Source organism: Populus alba, chromosome 2 (genome assembly GCF_005239225.2).
Source record: "Populus alba chromosome 2, ASM523922v2, whole genome shotgun sequence".
Lineage (NCBI taxonomy): Eukaryota > Viridiplantae > Streptophyta > Magnoliopsida > Malpighiales > Salicaceae > Populus > Populus alba.
This window is the reverse complement of record NC_133285.1, coordinates 8,721,674-8,741,642: the sequence shown is the minus strand read 5'-3', so window position 1 is coordinate 8,741,642 and position 19,969 is coordinate 8,721,674. Positions and strand designations below refer to the sequence as shown.

Here is a 19,969-nt window from a genome sequence, read left to right as displayed (position 1 = left end):
GCGAATGTTATATATATGACGTCAGCCCTATTTAATATCCAGGATGTAAGGAGGGAGAAAAGAAAGGATAAAAGGGCAGAGTCCTATCGAGGATTTACAAGAAGTAATGTCAGCTAGTCAAAGAGTATAATGATTATTTAACTTGAATTTGATCAAGATGGAACCTAATATACGAGAAAAAGTGATGGGTTGTTTAAAATCAAATTTGTAATATTTTTCACAATATGGTCTCCAACATATATGTTAGGAATTGACAGAGTGAATATCGGATCGATTAAGCATTATATCGAGGAAATTTCCTAAGATTTGGAAGAAATGATGAATGGTTGTTGAGGAAAAGAGTATAAGCTTTATGCAGGAAAATAGAGGCTACTTTTACCAAGAAGCTATTTAGAGTGGTTGTGTAGAAAATGTACGTAGTAGTGCTCGTGAAGCAAGCAAATGAAAAATGGCGGATGTGAAAGCTTGTTTGAAGATAATATATGGATAATAATATATTATTCATGAAACATGTATGATTTAATAATATAATTAATATAGATTAATAGGAAGATAATATAAATTATAATATACAGTAAAAATAATATAAATTATATTATAAAATTTTATTTAACTATTTAATTTTTTAAGTTAATATAGTTTTTTTTTATGGGTACGAGTGTTTAATAACATAAGGATTACAAGATTTAATTAAAAAATAATAACATAAAACAATGTGAATATATGCAAATTTAAAATATTTTCCCTTAAAAAAATATTAAAAAATAACATAAATTATATCTTTATATAATTAAACTTTTACTTGACGTGTTTCTTTGAAAACATTACACGTTTTTCATGTAATTTGTTCTTTTCTCAAAAATCAACACGGAGAAGAGACACGATTCATTTCTAGATTTAGGTGAAAGTTGACGGAGCATTTGAAATTCTCTGAGCTAATTAAAGCGTCAGAAGAACACGTGGAAATGATATCAAAACAAAGATGATTAAGTATTTTTCCACAATTAATTACGTGGAAAGACTATGAGGAGTTAATGTGTAGCCCCCAAGAAAGCAGGAATGTGGGGACCGTATAAAGTGCCTCGTGGGAGCACTGCTCTCCGAATTTTTATTTTTTAAAAAGCTCTTAGAACAGATAAAAAAAAAAAAAAACAGAGCCCGTCCAAAATTCATGAAACCCTTTCAGTGAAAAGTTGAAACAACTCGCGCGCGATATTTTTAGCTGTGTTATATCTTTTCTCTGTTTCTCCACCTCTTCTCGTAGTGTTCTTCTCTCTCTTCTTCTTTTTCCTCCTCCTTTGATAATCATGAGGCTGTCAATCTCCTCCCTGTTCTCTTCAAGTAAAACACCTTCAGCTGATCGATCCCTATCCATGACAGATTGAAAGGCTTCAGGAGGGCATCTCTTGAGTTTGTTCAAGAGCCATATATGCTGAGCTGTCTCATCTTGTCGCTGTTCCATCATCAACAGAAGCAGCAGCAGCAGCAGCCACAGTTCTTCACGCTTTTGACAGAGCGAATATCTATGACGGTGAGCCGCGACAAGGAGAAAACCCAGGCGGTCGCACATTGCTGATAAACCATCAAATCAGAGCACCTATATTCAAAGATCTCCTCCGCCGCTTGTGCAATTGTTGATATTAAAGCAAACGCTGCCTACAAATGCCATGGCTTTCAATCTTAGATACGGAGAGAGAATGACATTAAAGAACAGGGATGGCACACGAAGGACAAATGCTGTTAAGACAGCACCGGCTGTTGAACATGGAAGAAAATTGTCGTGTTTAGATTTTCTGATTTTTTATAGGGATTTAGAGTTTTTTTTTCTAATTAGATTCATGATTTAATGAATAACTAATTTTTAAAGTTAATTTAGCATTATATATATATATTGTTTTTTTTTTAAGAATTAATTTAACTCAAAAGTTTAAGTTTAAACTGCTAGGTGAGATCTCGATATATAACTTATATTATTTTTTAGCAGATATATTTTCAATGAAAAACCTTTTAAATTTAAAATTTACACAAACTCACACTACATTATACTTAATTTTTATCAAATAAATAACAATAATAAGATTTGAACTCATGAGCATTTGGTAAAATTCTGATACCATATTAACAAATTAATTCAATCTAAAAAGTTAAGTATAAATTGTTAGATGAGATCGTAATATATGATTTATATTGTTTTAAGATAGAAATTTTTTTTTTCTATTCTATAGCTTTTCTAAAAATATATATATATTAGAATAGCTATTTATTTTTAATTAAAAAATATTTTAACGTCTTATGTAGCTATACTTTTAAAGACTCAAAATCAATAAATAAAAAGCAATTTTGGTAATGGAAACGCCAGGGGGGGGCGGCGCGGGGGTTTGAGGGATGATATTTTGCTGGTGTTTTAAAATCGCTTTATATGAGTTATTTGTTACATTCAAATTCTCATGGCTTTTTTTTTTTTGGCTTGATCAAGGGCTTATGGTTTTTTCTTCGATCCAAGGGCTGTCAATTTTTTTATTTTATGAGAGGACTGTAGCATTTGCCTTAAAAAAAGTAATTTATAATATTTTATTAGTTTTTTTTTAAATTAATATATATAATTAAGAGAGAAAAGTAGCATGTAAAAATATTTTTATTATTTTTCTCAGGTCATTAATTTTTTTTTCAAAAATAATTAATAAAATATTACTAATTTTTGAACTTATTTAACGGTGATTGGAGTTATTTTTCAAATAACTTTTTATAATAAAATGCATATCAATAATATTTTTTTATTCTTTAAAAATTAGTTTTTACATCAATATATTAAAATAATTTAAAAATACTAAAATCATATTAATTTAAAATTAATAAAAAAATTTAATTTTTTTAAAAATATTTTTAAAATATAAAAATAAACAATCCAACATGACTGGCACCACTGCTTGAGCTTAAAAATTATATCCATGCGGCTCACCAGCCACAACAATATGAGTTTTGCGTGACATGCAAGTTTGAGTACAGTCAACCAGCCACAGGAAAGAAACTCCAACGCCAACACCTCTCATGTGAGGTTCCTACGAAGATTCTTCACAGTACTTGTTTGAATTGAAATCAGTTGCATTACTACTTACAGTGAGGGTAGGTGGACATGGACTTTTTCTTCTTAACAAAATAATTTAAAATTATAAAAAAAATAATTTGAATAAAAAAATTCAAAATCTTTCAAAATCATGGTTAGACTGCAAAACAAATACAATTTTAAAATTTATTATATATTTATTCTTATAACAGATAAATAATATGCAGCTTTCTATCTCATATAATCTAGTTTATAGTCGGAATTTTTATCCTTGATCATCTTATAATCTCATGAGATGGTTTTATATATTATTTTGATAAAAAATAAAATTTTTAAAATAATAATAATATTATTATTTTAATATATTTTTAAATAAAAAATACTTTTAAAAACAATGTATAAATGTAACATAGGTATATTTTTTCATCTTACCCTGTAAGTTAACGTGGCTCGTAATTATATAAACACCCATGACGTATCGTGTAAGGAATTGTAATTTCTCAATTCATTTTCCTCTTCAATTTCTAACCATCTATTTTAGTATATCTTGTTTAAACTCTAAAAACAGACACGTAACATGGTTTTAAGGGTTAATTCCTTGTGTATCAATGTTAAATCGAAAAGTCTCCGGGAACCAGGACAAAATCCTAGCAGTCTTTAGTTCATAATAAATCAGAAGGAAAATCAAGAATAAAAAGATAATTAATAACCCACCACTTCAGTTCTCTCTCTTGCACGTGCTATGTACTTGAAATGAACACAGACGCAATCACTTACGCTGGACTGACCATCGAGGCCAATTTAATTCTTCTCTCTTATTGTTTGTCGTTTTTTTCAAATATTTGAACTTTTATGAAGACTTTTCTTCTTCCTCGTGTTTCCCTCCATGATATTTACTAGACGTTTTTCTATGTAACTTACCATTCTCTGCCCTATAAAATGGTGGGACTTCGACTCCTTTCCCATCATCTTCTCACTTCACATTCCTAAGGCAATTCTCTAGCTACCACTAATATTCCTGGCTAGCTAGCAAGCTCCTTGAGAAAATACGTTTTTCACTATAGATCTTTTAAAGACAGATCAGAAATGGAGAGGCAGCACCAACTTTTGTCTAAGATTGCAACCAATGATAGACATGGAGAGAACTCCCCGTATTTTGACGGATGGAAAGCTTACGATAAAAACCCCTTTCACCCTACTGACAACCCCGATGGAGTAATACAAATGGGTCTAGCAGAAAATCAGGTAAATATTTCTTGCTGGAGAATTCTCAGCTTAATTCGTTTTTGTTATAATTATAAATTAAGTAAACGCTTTAATTAAGAGCATGAACTTAATCAATTTGGAACTGCACTTGCCTTTTAGTTTTCTGATGTTTTTTCTTTGTTTATCTGCATGCAGCTTTCCGTTGGTTCGATTATAGACTGGATCGAGAAACATCCCGAAGCCTCCATTTGCAATCCTGAAGGAGTTCATATGTTCAAGGATATTGCTAACTTTCAGGACTATCATGGCCTGCCAGAGTTTCGACAGGTATTATTAAATTGAAATGCTGAAACCATGGTCTCTCTAACACATGAAACGTATCTGTGAATCCAAATTATTGACGACAGCATGCCTGTCATTTTTTTTTTCCAGGCTATTGCGAAGTTTATGGGGAGAGTTAGAGGAGGAAGGGTGACATTTGATCCGGATCGCATAGTCATGGGCGGTGGAGCAACTGGAGCAAACGAGCTGATCATGTTTTGCCTGGCCGATCCCGGGGATGCTTTCCTTGTTCCTTCTCCTTACTATCCTGCGTATGTTCTCTTCCGGTTGATTAATTTAATCATGGTCTTTCATTTTCCATACCCAACGGATACAAATACTTCCCTATTTTAATGACATATATATATATATATATATATATATTCAACGCGTGCACAAGTCTAGAACTTGTGCCTTCAATTCTAACATGGTGGTTGGATGATTTTGAGCATTCTGACAATGCAATGGCTAGATCTGTCACGAAGTCGAGCAATTGAAAAGTAGGCATAAGAAAAGAATAAATATTTGTGCAGTGCTAGAGTCCATGCATGCCTCATAATTAATATGGTTTTGAACATTGAAGAATCCAACTAAAAGAAATGGGATTCTGCTTCCACACATGTGCTAACCATTATTTCCCCAGCAACTTATTGCAGGAAGAGACACAGGTCAAACTGAATAGTATTTAGCTGTCGTTTCTGGAATTTGTAGAGATGCATGCCTTGCTGGGGGGTTCAGGAACAAAATTCAAAGTGGGGTTTGATCCATTAACTAGTCCGGTCAACCAATTAATGGGCAGTAATCTTCATGAATACAATCTAATTACTCAAGTTGACCTTAGAAAATCAATACACAACCATCCGAGCACTAGTCAATGAGTAAACTTGTCCTCGGATATTTGTTGGAGTCCAATTTCTTATACTTTCTTCAGTTTACAGCTGGAAGTTGGAAGATTTTTCCAACTTAGTCCAAGTTTCAGAAAAAAGACTTGGTAAAATAATAATCTTATCCTCTACTAGCCGTGACCTATTAAAACTTGTTCATGACCATTCACATTCCTTCTTCAAATCAAGGGCACGGAAATATATAAAGTACATGCGTGAACACGAAGGTGTCAAAAGATTTATGTTTGCTTTATTTTCCTTCTTTCTTCCACGCACAAGCAAAGCTTTAAAAGTCCGTTGACAATTCGACAAGTCTTGCTCAATATTTCTGACATATCTGGAATATTGCAGATTCTATCGAGACCTGGGATGGCGCACTGGGGTCCAGATTGTTCCAGTTGACTGCGATAGCTCCAACAATTTCCAGATCACAAAGGGAGCGCTGGAAGCAGCGTATGACAAGGCACGGCAGGATGGCATCAATGTCAAAGGCTTAATCATAACAAACCCATCAAATCCACTTGGCACCACCCTGGACAGAGAGACACTAAAGTCCCTCTTGAGCTTCATCAATGAGAAACACATACACATAGTCTGCGATGAAATTTATGCAGCGACCATCTTCGGCTCCGAGAATTTCGTCAGCATTTCTGAGGTTGTCGAAGAGGTCATGGACTGCAACCGTGACCTCATCCACATTGTTTACAGTCTGTCCAAGGACATGGGACTCCCTGGCTTCAGAGTTGGAATCGTTTACTCATACAACGATGCAGTTGTTAACTGCGGCCGAAAGATGTCAAGTTTTGGGCTGGTCTCCTCACAAACCCAGTATTTACTTGCTTCGATGCTTTCTGATGAAGAGTTCGTCGACGATTTCCTAGCCGGGAGCTCGAAGAGGCTAAAGAAAAGGCACGGTATTTTCACAAAGGGGTTGGAACAGATTGGGATCAGTTGTTTGGAAAGCAAAGCCGGTCTCTTTGTTTGGATGAATTTGCGCCATCTCCTTAAGGAACAAACAAACGATGGTGAAATGGAACTGTGGCGTGTGATCGTTAATGACGTGAAGCTAAATGTTTCGCCAGGCTCCTCCTTCCATTGCGTTGAGCCTGGCTGGTTTAGGGTCTGCTTCGCCAACATGGATGATGAAACTCTGGATGTTGCCCTGAAAAGAATACACGCATTTGTCGGTGAGCAAAAGGAAAGGGAGACATTGCCAACGAAAACCAAGGATATGCCATCGAAGACCAAGTGCTGGAAGAAGAATCTTCGACTCAGCTTCTCATCTCGTATATTTGAAGAGGGTATTGGATCTCCAATTGCGATGTCTCCTCACTCGCCGCTTGTTCGAGCGAGGACTTAATTAAATCCGTAAGTTGCATAGAGTTCTCATCAACTCTACTGCCTGGTGCTAGCTAGTGATTGAATAATGAAATAAGATTCTTTCGGGGAAGGGGCAGTTAACATTTTTTTCTCATTAATTCAGTAAATGTTTAGAATTGTATTGAAGGTTGGATGAAAAGCCAATTAATATTCGAAATTCAATGTAATGATTTCAATTTGAAATTCAAGTGATAAGTGCTCTCCTCCTTTTAGTTTGAATCAGTCCCACATCTATCCTCAAGAGAATTCGATTGAATTTCTTGGTTTCAAAGATTTAAAACATTTTATTTTTCACATGCTTGGATGGAAAAACCTAAATTATTAAGTTAGTAATTAAATTTATAAGATATTTCTCGCCGATCACACGTGTACAGCTGCAACACAAAAAATATATTGCATAATTATACATGAAATTAAACCAGCTCCAAAAGTACTTACGAATGATGTAGGCTTCTAGCAAGCAATATAACCAAATTAAGATAATTACCTGCGCGTTTAATGTGTTTTCTCCATAATTAGGGGTTTACCGATGGACTTACTTCGCATATACGCCCTTAATAATTAATTAAAAGTATGTATAAGTTGCTTCATTTGGCCGCGCATGCATTGGCGCAAATATAAAGCACAAACAAACATTTGGCATATTTCAACAAATGCGTGCTTTAATATTAAAAAAACAAAAACCATATTAAAGGATGATGGGAGTTTTAGCGTACCCCTCCTCATAAAATACTATAAATTAAAATGATGCTTTATATTTTTTTTTCTTTGACTTTATTTTTCAATCAATATTTTTTCTTAATATTAAATTTGTTATTTTTAGTTCTCTCACACTCAAGACGTCGACACAGATCATGGATTTGGAGTTAACTAGGTTGATTGGGGTTTCTTTTTTTCATTATTTTTTTTTAAATTTTATCCTTTAATATTGAATTGATTGACAATTAAGCTTTATAATTTTTTTTATTTGCTTTCTATTATATTATTTTGGCCTCATGACCAGTAATAGCTTAACGGATTAATCCAAGTTGATTTGAATTATTTTTTGTGTCCTTTTCTTAATTGAATTATTTTTCCAATTTTATAATTATTCATTGAATCGGTTGAGAAATGAATTTCATAATCTGTTTTGATTTTCTTTTTATGGAGATATCTTGATCTCATGATCAAGGTCGTAGGTTTTGGTATATTTACCCTGGTTAAATAATGTTGTTGCTTTTTTTCTAAAAGGTTATCTCGGTCTCATGACTTGAATCACGAGTCCTTCAAGATCAAACTTTCTTTTTGTTGGGTTATTCTCGTCCTATAAATCAGGTCGCGGTTTTAGTAGGTTAACCTAGTTAAGTCAATTTGTTTTCTTTTTTAATATATTTTTCTCTAATTTTATCATTTAATATTGTATTTAATTGGGAATTAGGCCTCATCATGTGTTTCAAATTATTTTTTATTAGGTTATCATGACTTCATGACCTGAAAATAATACTTAATGGATTAACCCGAGTTGTCTTGGCTTATTTTTTATGTCATATTTTAAATATATTTTTTATAGATTTTATCATTGAACATTAGATTTGACAGGGGCGATTGAGAATTAAGTTTCATAATTTGTTTTCATTTGTTCTCTATAGGGTTATCTCAGTCTTATGATAAAAATCATGGATTTGATAGATTAACTCGAGTTAAATCATGTTTTTTTTTATGAGGTTATCTTGGTTTCATGACCTGGATCATAGGTTTGGTGGTTTGAAGTGGGTTTTTTTTATTTTTTTTAATTGATTTTTTTGTAATCTCATTTTTTAATATTGAACTAATTGAGAATTGAAATTTATAATTCATTTTATTTTATTTACTATGAGATTATTTTGGTCTTATGACCCAGGTTACTAGTTTGACAATAATTCAATAACTTCATTGTGCTGAAAAAAGAAGTAAAAAGACTTGGATACTCTCGGTGAGTTTTATAATGACTAGTGGACCATGTGTAAATATTGTATTACTCTAAAAGAAAAGTTGATTGTTTTTTTTTAAAGGTCAAAAACCTTATTTGGTTGTAGTGGTGAATACTGAATAGTAAACAAGTCTATAGCAATTATATTTTTTATTTTCCTAAGTTTTTTCTCTAAGTATATTAGTTTCTAAAATAATATTTTTTATATTGTGCTACTTAAAAAAAAACAAAAAAAAAAAACTCTTTGACGATGCTAGTCTTTTCATGTACATATTCTTGGATTCCAAAAGCCATATCCTTTTGTGTTAAGGATAATTTACGAGGGCAAGGAATGTTGTCTCAATCTATCTATTATTATAACCGGGGTACGTGGCTCTCATACATGTATATATTCCACCATAAGCATGTTAATAAAAATAATGATAGACTATTAAAAATAATAATCGGTAAAATTTCGAATAACATTTGTCTTGCATTTAAATTATTTATATTATGTATTTCAATTTCAAGATTTTCTTATCAATGAAAAAAGAATTGTATTATCAAATTCCATTAAGATAAGAATTAAGATTAAGATCAGAAATCAAAATTGCTTTGTAATGAGAGATTTATAACAACTTCATCACTTATGAATAATTTTTTCCGTGTTAATCTTGTTAAGTATGTGCGCACACAAACACACACAATTTCGTTTATGGACCAGACAATAAATTTCATTACTTTGGCGTGGCAGATGAGGATTGTAGAGGTATTGTGTTAGATCTATTTGCCAGCTTAGATTTTCTATCTATTTGCCAGGTTAGATTTTCCATGGATTCTGTCTGTGCGTCCACTGAACTGATTGTTGATTTGATGTTTCAAAGCCTATCCCTGACAATGAAAGGTCAGTTTAACAAACTTAGTTCCACTCCACATTCCTGTGTTGTTATCCAAACTGACTCGTGTGAGCTTCTCTTGTCTCTGTGTCCACGGGACATAGCGTGATTAATTCCTCCAGTGTGATGCATACGGTTTGAATTGATCGTAAATCCTGTAAGAACATCGTGCACGTGGGCTCGTGTACTGTGCGTTCATGGCTGGCAGGCTTGCAAGAGCGAATGCAGGAAATTTAATAAAGTGAACAACAGAACAGCTTTGCGTAACACGGTTGGGAGCTTGGAATTTATAGCAAACAAGGACCTTGCGGGCCGGCAATGCAAAACAAGCCTTGCCTGCTAGGCTATCACACACATGCAGATAGACAGAGGGAGAGGGAGGTCAATTCACGCAATCTGCAGCTGCTCCTCCTTTCACATACACGCCCATATCTGGATTATACAAGCCCCGCATGGGCCATGATTATGTTTGTACGAGAGAAGAAATAACGGGAGGCGCAGGTTTTATTGCACGACTATCCTACGCATGATGCGGGAAATGGTACAATATCCCGGCTAGCAAGGGAGTTTGACCGACCAGCTCCCTGACAATATGCTTGACTAATATAATCATGTGTCGAAAGTAAAACGTTTCTCACAACCTCAAGAACGAAGCTATTTTCTGTGGTTGGGAGATGGCGTGATAACTTATGGGATTATGATAAGATCCTATCTTTGATTATTATGTGCACTAATCTGTCTTGCTCCTTTTCTTGCGGGGAGTCGCCATCCGATTTCTACACACGAATTCCTCCTAATTGAAAAAAAGTATCTCGCGCTACACAATGACTCTTTTCCCTCACATGTTACAATGAAAGACTGATATTTTAAGTATTCTTTTTTAGTTCTAATAATTATTATAATTAGATTAGTATACAAATACAAAATGTACCACCAAGTATTGTCATATAATCTTTTTGCTTGTGCTCCTATCAAATACTTTAAAAAAATATTACTTTAATAAATGTGCCTGATTGCGTATTTCATTTAAAAGTGTTAGCTAGGGTGTTAACTCAACACCTTCACTATTTATATAAACCAAGAAGGAGTTTATAAAAATAAAGTTTTTAAATTCATAAAGTACATCATCTGAATCTTGAATTTGAAAGATTAAGATAAAAATTGTGTTGATTCAATATGTGAACATATTAATATTAAAAATAATCATTTATTTTTTTCAAAAAAAAATTATATTATATTTTTTTACTAGTTGTTTTTAAACTCGTTAAGTCAATTGAGTAATGTTAAGATAATTTTTATATGATTTAATTTTAAACCTAAATTGAATAATAAATTGGATCCAAAGATTTTAAAATTAGCATATTAAATTAAATTTAATAATAATATTAAATAATTTTCTATAACCTATATTTTATTTGTTTAATTTTTTCCAATCAAGTCACAGCGGCAAAGCACGGGATGTAAACTAAATGCATAAATTAATCACATGCACAGGTTTTATGTTTTAAGAAATTAAATATTCTTCTTAATTTTTATTTCTTTTCTGAAAGATACACCTTCTAATATTTTTTTTGTGCATAAAAATATCTCCCTAGATATTGATAAGAGGTAACGGTGCCAGCTTGCTCCATGCTTCCCATCCGCCACGGCTAACAGTCGGAATACGGAATATGATGCCGAAATAATAAGTTGACCATAAGACTTTTAATTCAGCAGCAGCAGCAGCAGCAGCAGCAGCAGGAGGATAGAAATGTCATACTTGTCCTTCGTAATCAGATCCATAATGATCGCTCCCGCAAAATAATGGCAGTAAGGAAATCTTTGCCTTGACATTTCTAGGAAAAGTAAAGGAAGGAAAGGATCACGTTATAATCGTGTATGACATGTATCTTCCTCGGTAAGCTTTACCAGGGTAATTCCTTCCTGGCATTATAGTTACCGTACGAGTCTGGCTAATTGTACTATCTACGATCTAGCACGATATCCATCTTTTTGTCACCCTTTTGCCTTTTTTACACGCGTGACAAATTTGAAGTTGGAAACTAATAATAATATTTCTTGCCCAGGTAATGTTCGACATAAAAAAAAAAAAAACTTTAAGAATATAATGAGTCAAATTCTTAAAGTTTTTTATTATCTTATTTTCTTAATATTTGGCATTATTCTCCTTGCGCATTTAAGTACAACTAGCATTGGTTTGTTTTTTTTTGTAATATAAATAAAGATACTTTTGGTTTAGCTTGTGTTAATTGAGATTAAATTCCCTGTTTAAATGATGCAGAAACGCATCATCCATGATGGTCAAGTGCTGCATTAAGAGATTTAATAATTCTCTTAGGAGCTGACTCTAGAATCTGAATCAAATAAATAAATAAATAAATAAAAGAGCATATTTTTCTTAAGTATGGGATCAATCTCTTGATTTTTGATTAATACTTGATTTTTGTAAAATAGAATTTAATTTTATTACTTATAAAAAATTAAAAATATAATGACCAAACTTAACACTGGAAAAAAAAATGTAGCCTCTCTTTCTTTCTTAACTATTCACAAGATGCTTTTATAAAATTTGGTTCCTGGAGTTTTTTTTGCTCTTTATTCTTTACCTTGCACTAGAGATTATGAAAATACTAAAAAGTCATAAAATAATGAATATTTATAATTTATGGATCTACTTGCATTAGAGATAACTATAATGTCAGCAAATTTAGAAGTATGCCAAGGAAAGGCGTACATATAAAGTCCAAAACGACACGCTTATTGGACCAGAGTCCCACACATAACTGGCTCACTATGGGAAGGCGTGTCCATATCTCTTATAATCTTACCACTTCCACAGTGATCTGCAAGTATGACTCATTTATCGGGCAATTTCCATAATCATTTGAAAGTTTTAAAATATTAGCTGCTTTTATTTATGGTATCATAATAATATATTTATCACTCATTAAATTAATTAATATTTCCATAATTATATTAATTACTAAAGCTATAGTATACTTACAAATAATTTGTTATCTTATTAAATAAATATTATTTATTTCATGATAAGTAAGTTATTAAAAACACTTAAATATAATTTCAATAAAAAATACTTCGTTGCATTAGAGAAGAAAAGCATGTTATTTACTTTATTATGAAAAATCTTTAAATGATGGTCAAAAAATAAATATTCGTGATCATTGCATGTAAGTTTTATATTATTGTATCCTAAATTTAAAACTTTTAGAATTTATATATAAAACTAACAAAAACTACGTACCATTCACTATGCAAAAATCTAATAGGTATGGCTAAGACATCATGTATATATCATTGTTCACCCTTTTACATTGTAATGCAACTCACTGTTTATTTATTTATTTTTTTTAATTTTTTTTTCAATTTTTTTTTTGCTTGATTGCGTTTTTTTGGGTCAAATTCAAGAATAATTAAATCAAATTTCTCAAATAATGTTAAAATTGAATGGCAAGGACCAGAGTAGACAAGGCGCCACAAATAGATCATGTATATATCATTGTTCACCCTTTTATATTGTAATGCAACTCACTGTTTATTTTTATTTTATTTTTAATTTCATCTTCAAATTTTTTTTTTGCTTGATTGCATTTTTTTTGGGTCAAATTCAAGAATAATTAAATCAAATTTCTCAAATAATGTTAAAATTGAATGGCAAGGACCAGAGTGGACAAGGCGCCACAAATAGATGATAGTTTCAAAATTCACACAAAAATATTTAATATAGTCCTCAAACTTTACAAATTATACCTATACAACCCCTTAATACCTTTTCAATTCAATTTTGGTATATATTTTTTTTTTAGTTTGACGATAGAGAGAGAAAATATTGTTTGTATCGATTTAGGCCACTAGCATTGTCGATCTTTGTATCAAATGGTTTCACTCGATACGAGAAATTCATCTTAGATATTTTTTTCATCTTGAAATAGCCTAAAAACATATCTAAGCTCAGGATAATTTTTTACTTCAAGTTGGTTTCAAGTCTTTAGACGGTTTTTTTGGTTTTTTAAAGGTAATAGATGAGTTTATTAAGGTGAATAGGACGCTTTTTAGATATTTTAAATGAAAAATAAATTGAAAATATTAATGGCCTAAGCACACGGGCCTTGTGAAATGAGCTAGGCAAGCTAGCCTTACATTTCCTTTGTTTTTTTTTCTAAACATGTTTTTTAATTGATGTTTTTTTATATGTATGTTTTCAAAATTATTTATTTTTATTTTTATTTTTATTTAAATTAATACTCCTTCAAAATTATTTTATCTTATTTATATAGCCTTTTTTTAAATAATGATTATTTTTTAGTTATTTTGTATGCATTTAGTTTTGAAAGAAATTATTCTAATTCATCTATAATTTTTTAATGTTTTATGTAAGTAAAAAAAATATTTTTAGATAATATTTTTAATATGTGTAAAATTACATAATATTTTATTTTTTATATATTTTTTTCAATCAATTTAATATGTATCTATTTCTATTATTGTTTGATTGGATAAAAATTTAATTTTGATAAACAAGTCATTCAACACAATCGTATCAAAAATCCGTGTTGCAATGTCAAATATATATCTATCAATTTTTTTATTTTCATCATTATTTATTTTTAATGAGTAATTTATTTTATTTTTTAGTGCATAAAGTCCTCAATTTATTTGATTACGTGTATGCGTAAGTTTTTTTAATTTACACTTATAATTTTTTATGTAGAAATATATGTCAAAAAAGCTTGTAAATACAATTTTTTGCAAGAAAAAAAATATCTAACCCTAAAATAGTGACCTCTCCTCTCTGGTCTTAATGTTTGTTTGTTTTTTAAATATTATTTTAATATATTTTCATGTAAATTGGTTATGTAAGGAGAAGAAAAACAAGATTTGCATACTTTGAAAGCCATCTACGGGCATGAGTAGTCTCCCCAAGCCTTTCGGATATTCAAAGCAATCCACCCCAGGCAAGGATAAAGACAGTTAAACAAGACCATGCAAATAAGATAAGAGTTGTGTGATTAGATTTTTACTTGATCTGGAAGATCAACTAATAAACTAGAGTTATTTATGGTTGATGTTACTTTTTAAAATGCTTTTCACTCAGAAATACATTAAAATAATATTTTTTTTATTTTTTAAAAATGATTATTTATATTAGTATATCAAAATAATTTGAAAACATAAAAAAAAAATATTAATTTAAAGCAAAGAAAAAATAAAAAATTATCATTTTTTTTTTTTAAATATAAAACCAAACAGGGTTATTCTTCTAAGGAAGAGAAAGGAATCCAGGGGAAGTCCAGAGAGAACTTACAGGCTTTCCTCAAAGCTCACGGCTAGTCCTCCGAAAGAAAGAACTCCGAGGGAAGAAAATGACAGCCTACATTAGTAGCCCTTTTTCTGAAAAGCAGCCGATCATAGGGCCCAAACAGCGTATGAGTCCATTTTCCTAAGGTGACAAAGGGCAGCCCCAACATAGGAGCCCAAGCAACCTAACAAGCACACGCTGGTAATTAATCTTCCAGACCCCGGCTGGATTCTATCCTTTTCGGCTTCTCAGCTTTCTCATTGGCTTATTCACTCCTCACGTCTCGATGTTCTCACAAAAAGAGAGGCCGCGCGAAGACCTTTGAGATTGAATCAAGAGGACCGTGCAAGCGTATTCATGGCAGCATTGAAGCAAGCGAAGGCCGAAAGGCAGAACAAATCTGAGGCTGAAGCCAGAAGCCAAAGCCAGAAGCCAAATAGGAAGGATTCTGACTTCTGAGGATGGCACCGTCACCAGCAACCCATTTTGAAAAGCAATATGTACCGCACTTTCAAAAATACATTAATTCTTGAAAAGAGCAGAGTTGTTGTTTCTCTTTTCCTGCTTCTTTTATATATATATAAAAGAAGCAGGAAAAGAGAAACAACAACTCTGCTCTTTTCAAGAATTAATGTATTTTTGAAAGTGCGGTACATAGTGCTTTTCAAAATGGGTTGCTGGTATATATATATATATATATATATATATATATATATATATATATATATATATATATATATATATATATAATTTTGAAAATCAAGTGCTCTGTTTTCTTTTAATTTTGAGAATCGGGAGATTTAAGTAGAGTTGTTGTTGTTTAATTTTGAAAATCAAGTGCTCTGTTTTTTATGTGGTTATTACTATCTATCAAAATTCACAAGTTTTAATTCATAAATGCAGGTTGCAAAGGTGATATTTATTTGCAAATGAAAATGGGTATTTTGGTTCTCTGTCAACATGTATCTCTCTTTTATCAACTTTGATAATATCATCAAACAAGTTTTGGAGTTACAAACACAACCTCGTACTTATTCCATCTCTTCTAATTTCATATATCCCTTTGTTTTCTTTTTCCGAGGAATATTCATTGAGCCCCCCCTGTAATAGGTTGTTTAAGGAACTTGATGTGCCTGGTTCAGGGAAATTACATCTCAATAATCAGGCAACTAGATTTGGCTATAAATTAAAAGCTCTGAAAAATACTCACTAAAAACTAACATGTTTTGTCAGCTTTTCTCTTAAAATAAAACAAAACCAGATATTTTGAACTAGTTTTTATTTAAGTCCGGTTCTAAATATATATAAAAATATATTTTTGTTTAAAATTAGTTTTTTTTAATTATTTTAATATACTGATATTAAAAATAATTTTTAAAATTTTAAAATATAAAAAATATTATTTTAATATATTTTTAAACAAAAAACATTTTTAAAAAATAACTCTTACCACACTTTAAATACTACAACAAATAAATTCAGTTTAGTTAGTTTTTTAATCAAAACAAACAGGAAAATATTCACCCTTGCCTTTACAGGTCAAGTATATTGCCAATGGCTGAGTCTTGAACGATGTAGATGCAATAACTAAGAATTATTTAAAAAAAAAAAAAACTACATTCAATGTTATATATACGCAATTCCAATGAGCAAGCTTTGTGCTTAAATAAATTTTTTTATTTTTTTTGGTTCGGAACAGTCATGCATCAAGGTGATGCTTATGGAAGAGTTCCCGTTAAGGTTTGTATAAAATTTCAGCTAATGACAGAGATGCAGACTCGAGATCAATTATGTCGAGCTGAAATTCGCTGAAACGCTTGCAATCTTTTTTAAAAAGGAGACTTTGAGTAGCTTAATCTGTTTTAAAAGAGGTGTTATATATATATATTCGGGTTAGTTTATATGGATCTCAACTAATCTTTTAAGATTATAAAATTAACGAACATGTAAACTTCTAATAATTTTAAAATTTATAATATTTAAACTAGTAATTTTTACATTAAATACCTAACTTATAAAAAGTGTTTTTAATTCTAAGAGATAGGCATGATATTTAAGGAAATTTGCTCCCTCAGTTTTTAATTCAAAATATTTATTCCCTCATAATTATTTTTCTTGATAAAGATCATTAACTCTAAGATCTGCCACGTAATTTAATATTCTTATGTTGCTTTCACATATTTTTACACGTGGGACAAAGTGTAAGCGCACATGTAGCCATCTAAGCAAGGTTAGATACAAACAAGAAGTTAAGCAGCTTGCTTTTATATCTTTGATTAATCACAAGCATCTGCCTTCTATTATGCTATGCTGTGGGTACAAGTCGTTAGCCAAGAACAGCTCCATCTGGAATAAAGAGTCTGGAGATGTTTTCCTCCTTTCCTTTACCATATATTTATAATTGCATAGTCTAATGAATCTATTAATCTCTTTGGAAGCTTCTGTAGTCACATCGAATCTCTAATAAAGAGTCAAGACACACTGCCTTGCCAAAAGATATAATGGGAAAGTCCATAACGTCAGAATAGGCAGGTGCCTGCTACATTATTGAATTTGAATTAAATAGTAATTAAATTTAATTTCAAACGGTGTCATGGCATCGGCAAGAGATGGCATTTTCAAATGAGCGATGCATTTTAAGGTGAAAAGAAATGATTTTCTTTGTTTTTTATTACAGTTCAAAAAATAAGTAGAGTAATGCAATGGAGAAAATAAATTGGGATCAAGACCAATTTCACGGTTACAAATGGCATCTTTGATTTTATTTAAAATTTAAATCTAAAGACTTTTTTCTTCCTTTTCTCTTTTTTTTTCCCCTCTCTCCCCACATCCAGTCACCTCTACCTTCTCCCCACCGCCAAAAACACTCACAATAGCATTACATCACTCATGTCTCTCTCCTTAGCCCTAGATCAGCAATGATCTCTCTCTCTCCACCGTGACGACTCTTCCTTTACAAAAACAGCCACTAGCAATCACCATCACCACCCACATTTTATATTTAGAAATATATTGAATCCTTCCTCTCTATCAATTTGATGTAATTTATGTTTAATATGTGTTAATTTAATGACATTGAATGTTAAAGTTTTGAATTAGAAATTAGGTTAATTAGATATAATTTAAGTTGATAATTAGGTTATTTTGTTAAATAATCAATGATTTTGGGTTCTTGTTGATTGTGAATTAACAAAATTATGTGATGGAATAATTAGTGCTCATTTAAATTAAATTATGGATTATACCATATTAAGTATAAAATAATAATACTAGCTATGAAATACATGAATTTAATTGATAATTTGGTTATAGTAGTGAAATTTGATGAATGTAGGTCTTTGCGGATTAATTTTATGAATTTAGGTTTTAGCCGATTATATTATCGTTATGGTTTTCTTAATAAGTTATGGACTTTGATTAACCCTAATATATTAATAAATTAGAGTTGTGTTTTGTTGTATTGCTTGACAAAACGTCTGATAATTTAGGAATATTATACTTCCATGGTGGTATTATTGTTAATGTCGATAATGATATCACTTATAATGGAGGAAATCATGAATTCCTAACAGCTACATCAGTCAGTCATGTCCCTTAACGAGTTATCTATAATGTTATGTGATCGACTTGGTTGTAATATGTTTGAAATAGAAGTTAGAATTACTTAGAGAATGTTGTATATCAAGATCGGTAAAGCTCGTTATGTCAGTGTACCGATTTATACTAATGTGAATTCAATGTTTGGGTTTGTAAGGATTAATGGGGTTACTATGTTGGAGCTCCACTTGAATAGTAGACCTAAACGAGAAAACTCTTTTAGCATGGAGTTGATTTGGGTTCCAAATGCCTCTAAAAACCACATAGGCATCATGAGCAAGTGGTTCATCTAAGTTAGGTGATAATGCTAGTAAATAAATATCGATATAAGAAATTGTTAATATGAAACCTTAGTTCGGTATGATATCCACTCCATATTGCTATTAAAAATCTAAACCAAATGATGACAAAGATGATCGTCATATTAATGAGTTGAGATTTAGTGGGAAGGTGGGGATGATAGGGATGTCGAGTTAGTTTAGCTTGTTAATTAATATATGATATCTCATGCTCCTGAATTGGAGGTTGTGAGTGCGAATGGCCAATATAGATGCAATGATCGTGTTAATAGTCATAGGCATTTGAACTTATCAATTAATGAATTGGAAGTTGAAAAACAATCAGAGACAAGTCTGAATGTATTAATGCAATAAAGTAATGGCATATAAAAATTCATTAAAGTACAAGGTTTATCATTCAACAAAAACCTATATTTAGTTACAGTGTGTTTAGGAATCAGTTTGTAGATAATAATTGTGTGTACGGGGGTATTACCAAAGGTCTAGTTCATGAGAGATTTCAAAATTAAAAGAGCGCACACAAGTCGAAACCCTCTTGTTTTACAATACCATTATCAGATTCGCTCAAATCTAATTGTTGAGGTTATGTGAACAATTATGAAGAGAAAGTTAAGTACGAGTGTTGCAATGACTCAAGATACTATGGAGAGTGATTATAGACATGATGTCTCCTATTAAAAGGCATGGATGGCTAAACATAAAATATTTGAGTGATTATTTGGTACACACAAAAAGCCATTTTAAAACTTACTTTAAACACTATTGGCCATCAGAGATTCAAATCCAGGAACAATTGTCACCGAGGATCATAAAATGATTTATGGTAATAAAACAATATTTAGGAGAGCATTTTGGGCATTTGGTGCTTTAATTAATAGTTTCAATATTGCTATTCTTTAATTAGTATTAAAGGTACTCACTTTTACCGTAAGTTCAAGGCAAAGTTGTTAGTTTCAGTTGTTTATGATACGAATAATAAGTTTATTCATTATGTTTTGCTATTATAGAAGAAGAGACAAACAATAATTGGAGTTTTTTTTTTTAATTTGCTTTGTCGATATATGATTGACGGTCACAC

The 19,969-nt window shown here is 31.3% G+C and overlaps 1 protein-coding gene across 1 annotated transcript; it reads left to right on the top strand.

Moving 5' to 3' along the window:
- The first annotated feature begins 4,013 nt into the window (after nucleotides 1-4,013).
- LOC118057808 (1-aminocyclopropane-1-carboxylate synthase 1) lies at nucleotides 4,014-7,067 on the top strand. Its single transcript, XM_035070522.2, has 4 exons — nucleotides 4,014-4,309; nucleotides 4,466-4,597; nucleotides 4,703-4,863; nucleotides 5,827-7,067. Exons 1-4 carry the CDS (start codon nucleotides 4,151-4,153, stop codon nucleotides 6,833-6,835), a joined length of 1,461 nt encoding a protein of 486 aa, XP_034926413.1. The 5' UTR covers nucleotides 4,014-4,150; the 3' UTR covers nucleotides 6,836-7,067.
- Nucleotides 7,068-19,969: the final 12,902 nt, after the last annotated feature.

What these genes read in the sequence shown, in the direction of transcription:
- LOC118057808 (XM_035070522.2), top strand. Translation starts at nt 4,151, where the DNA reads ATGGAGAGGCAGCACCAACTTTTGTCTAAGATTGCAACCAATGATAGA. An exon ending in TGGGTCTAGCAGAAAATCAG is followed by an intron (nt 4,310 to 4,465) that starts GTAAATATTTCT and finishes ATCTGCATGCAG; the next exon opens with CTTTCCGTTGGTTCGATTAT. An exon ending in GCCTGCCAGAGTTTCGACAG is followed by an intron (nt 4,598 to 4,702) that starts GTATTATTAAAT and finishes TTTTTTTTCCAG; the next exon opens with GCTATTGCGAAGTTTATGGG.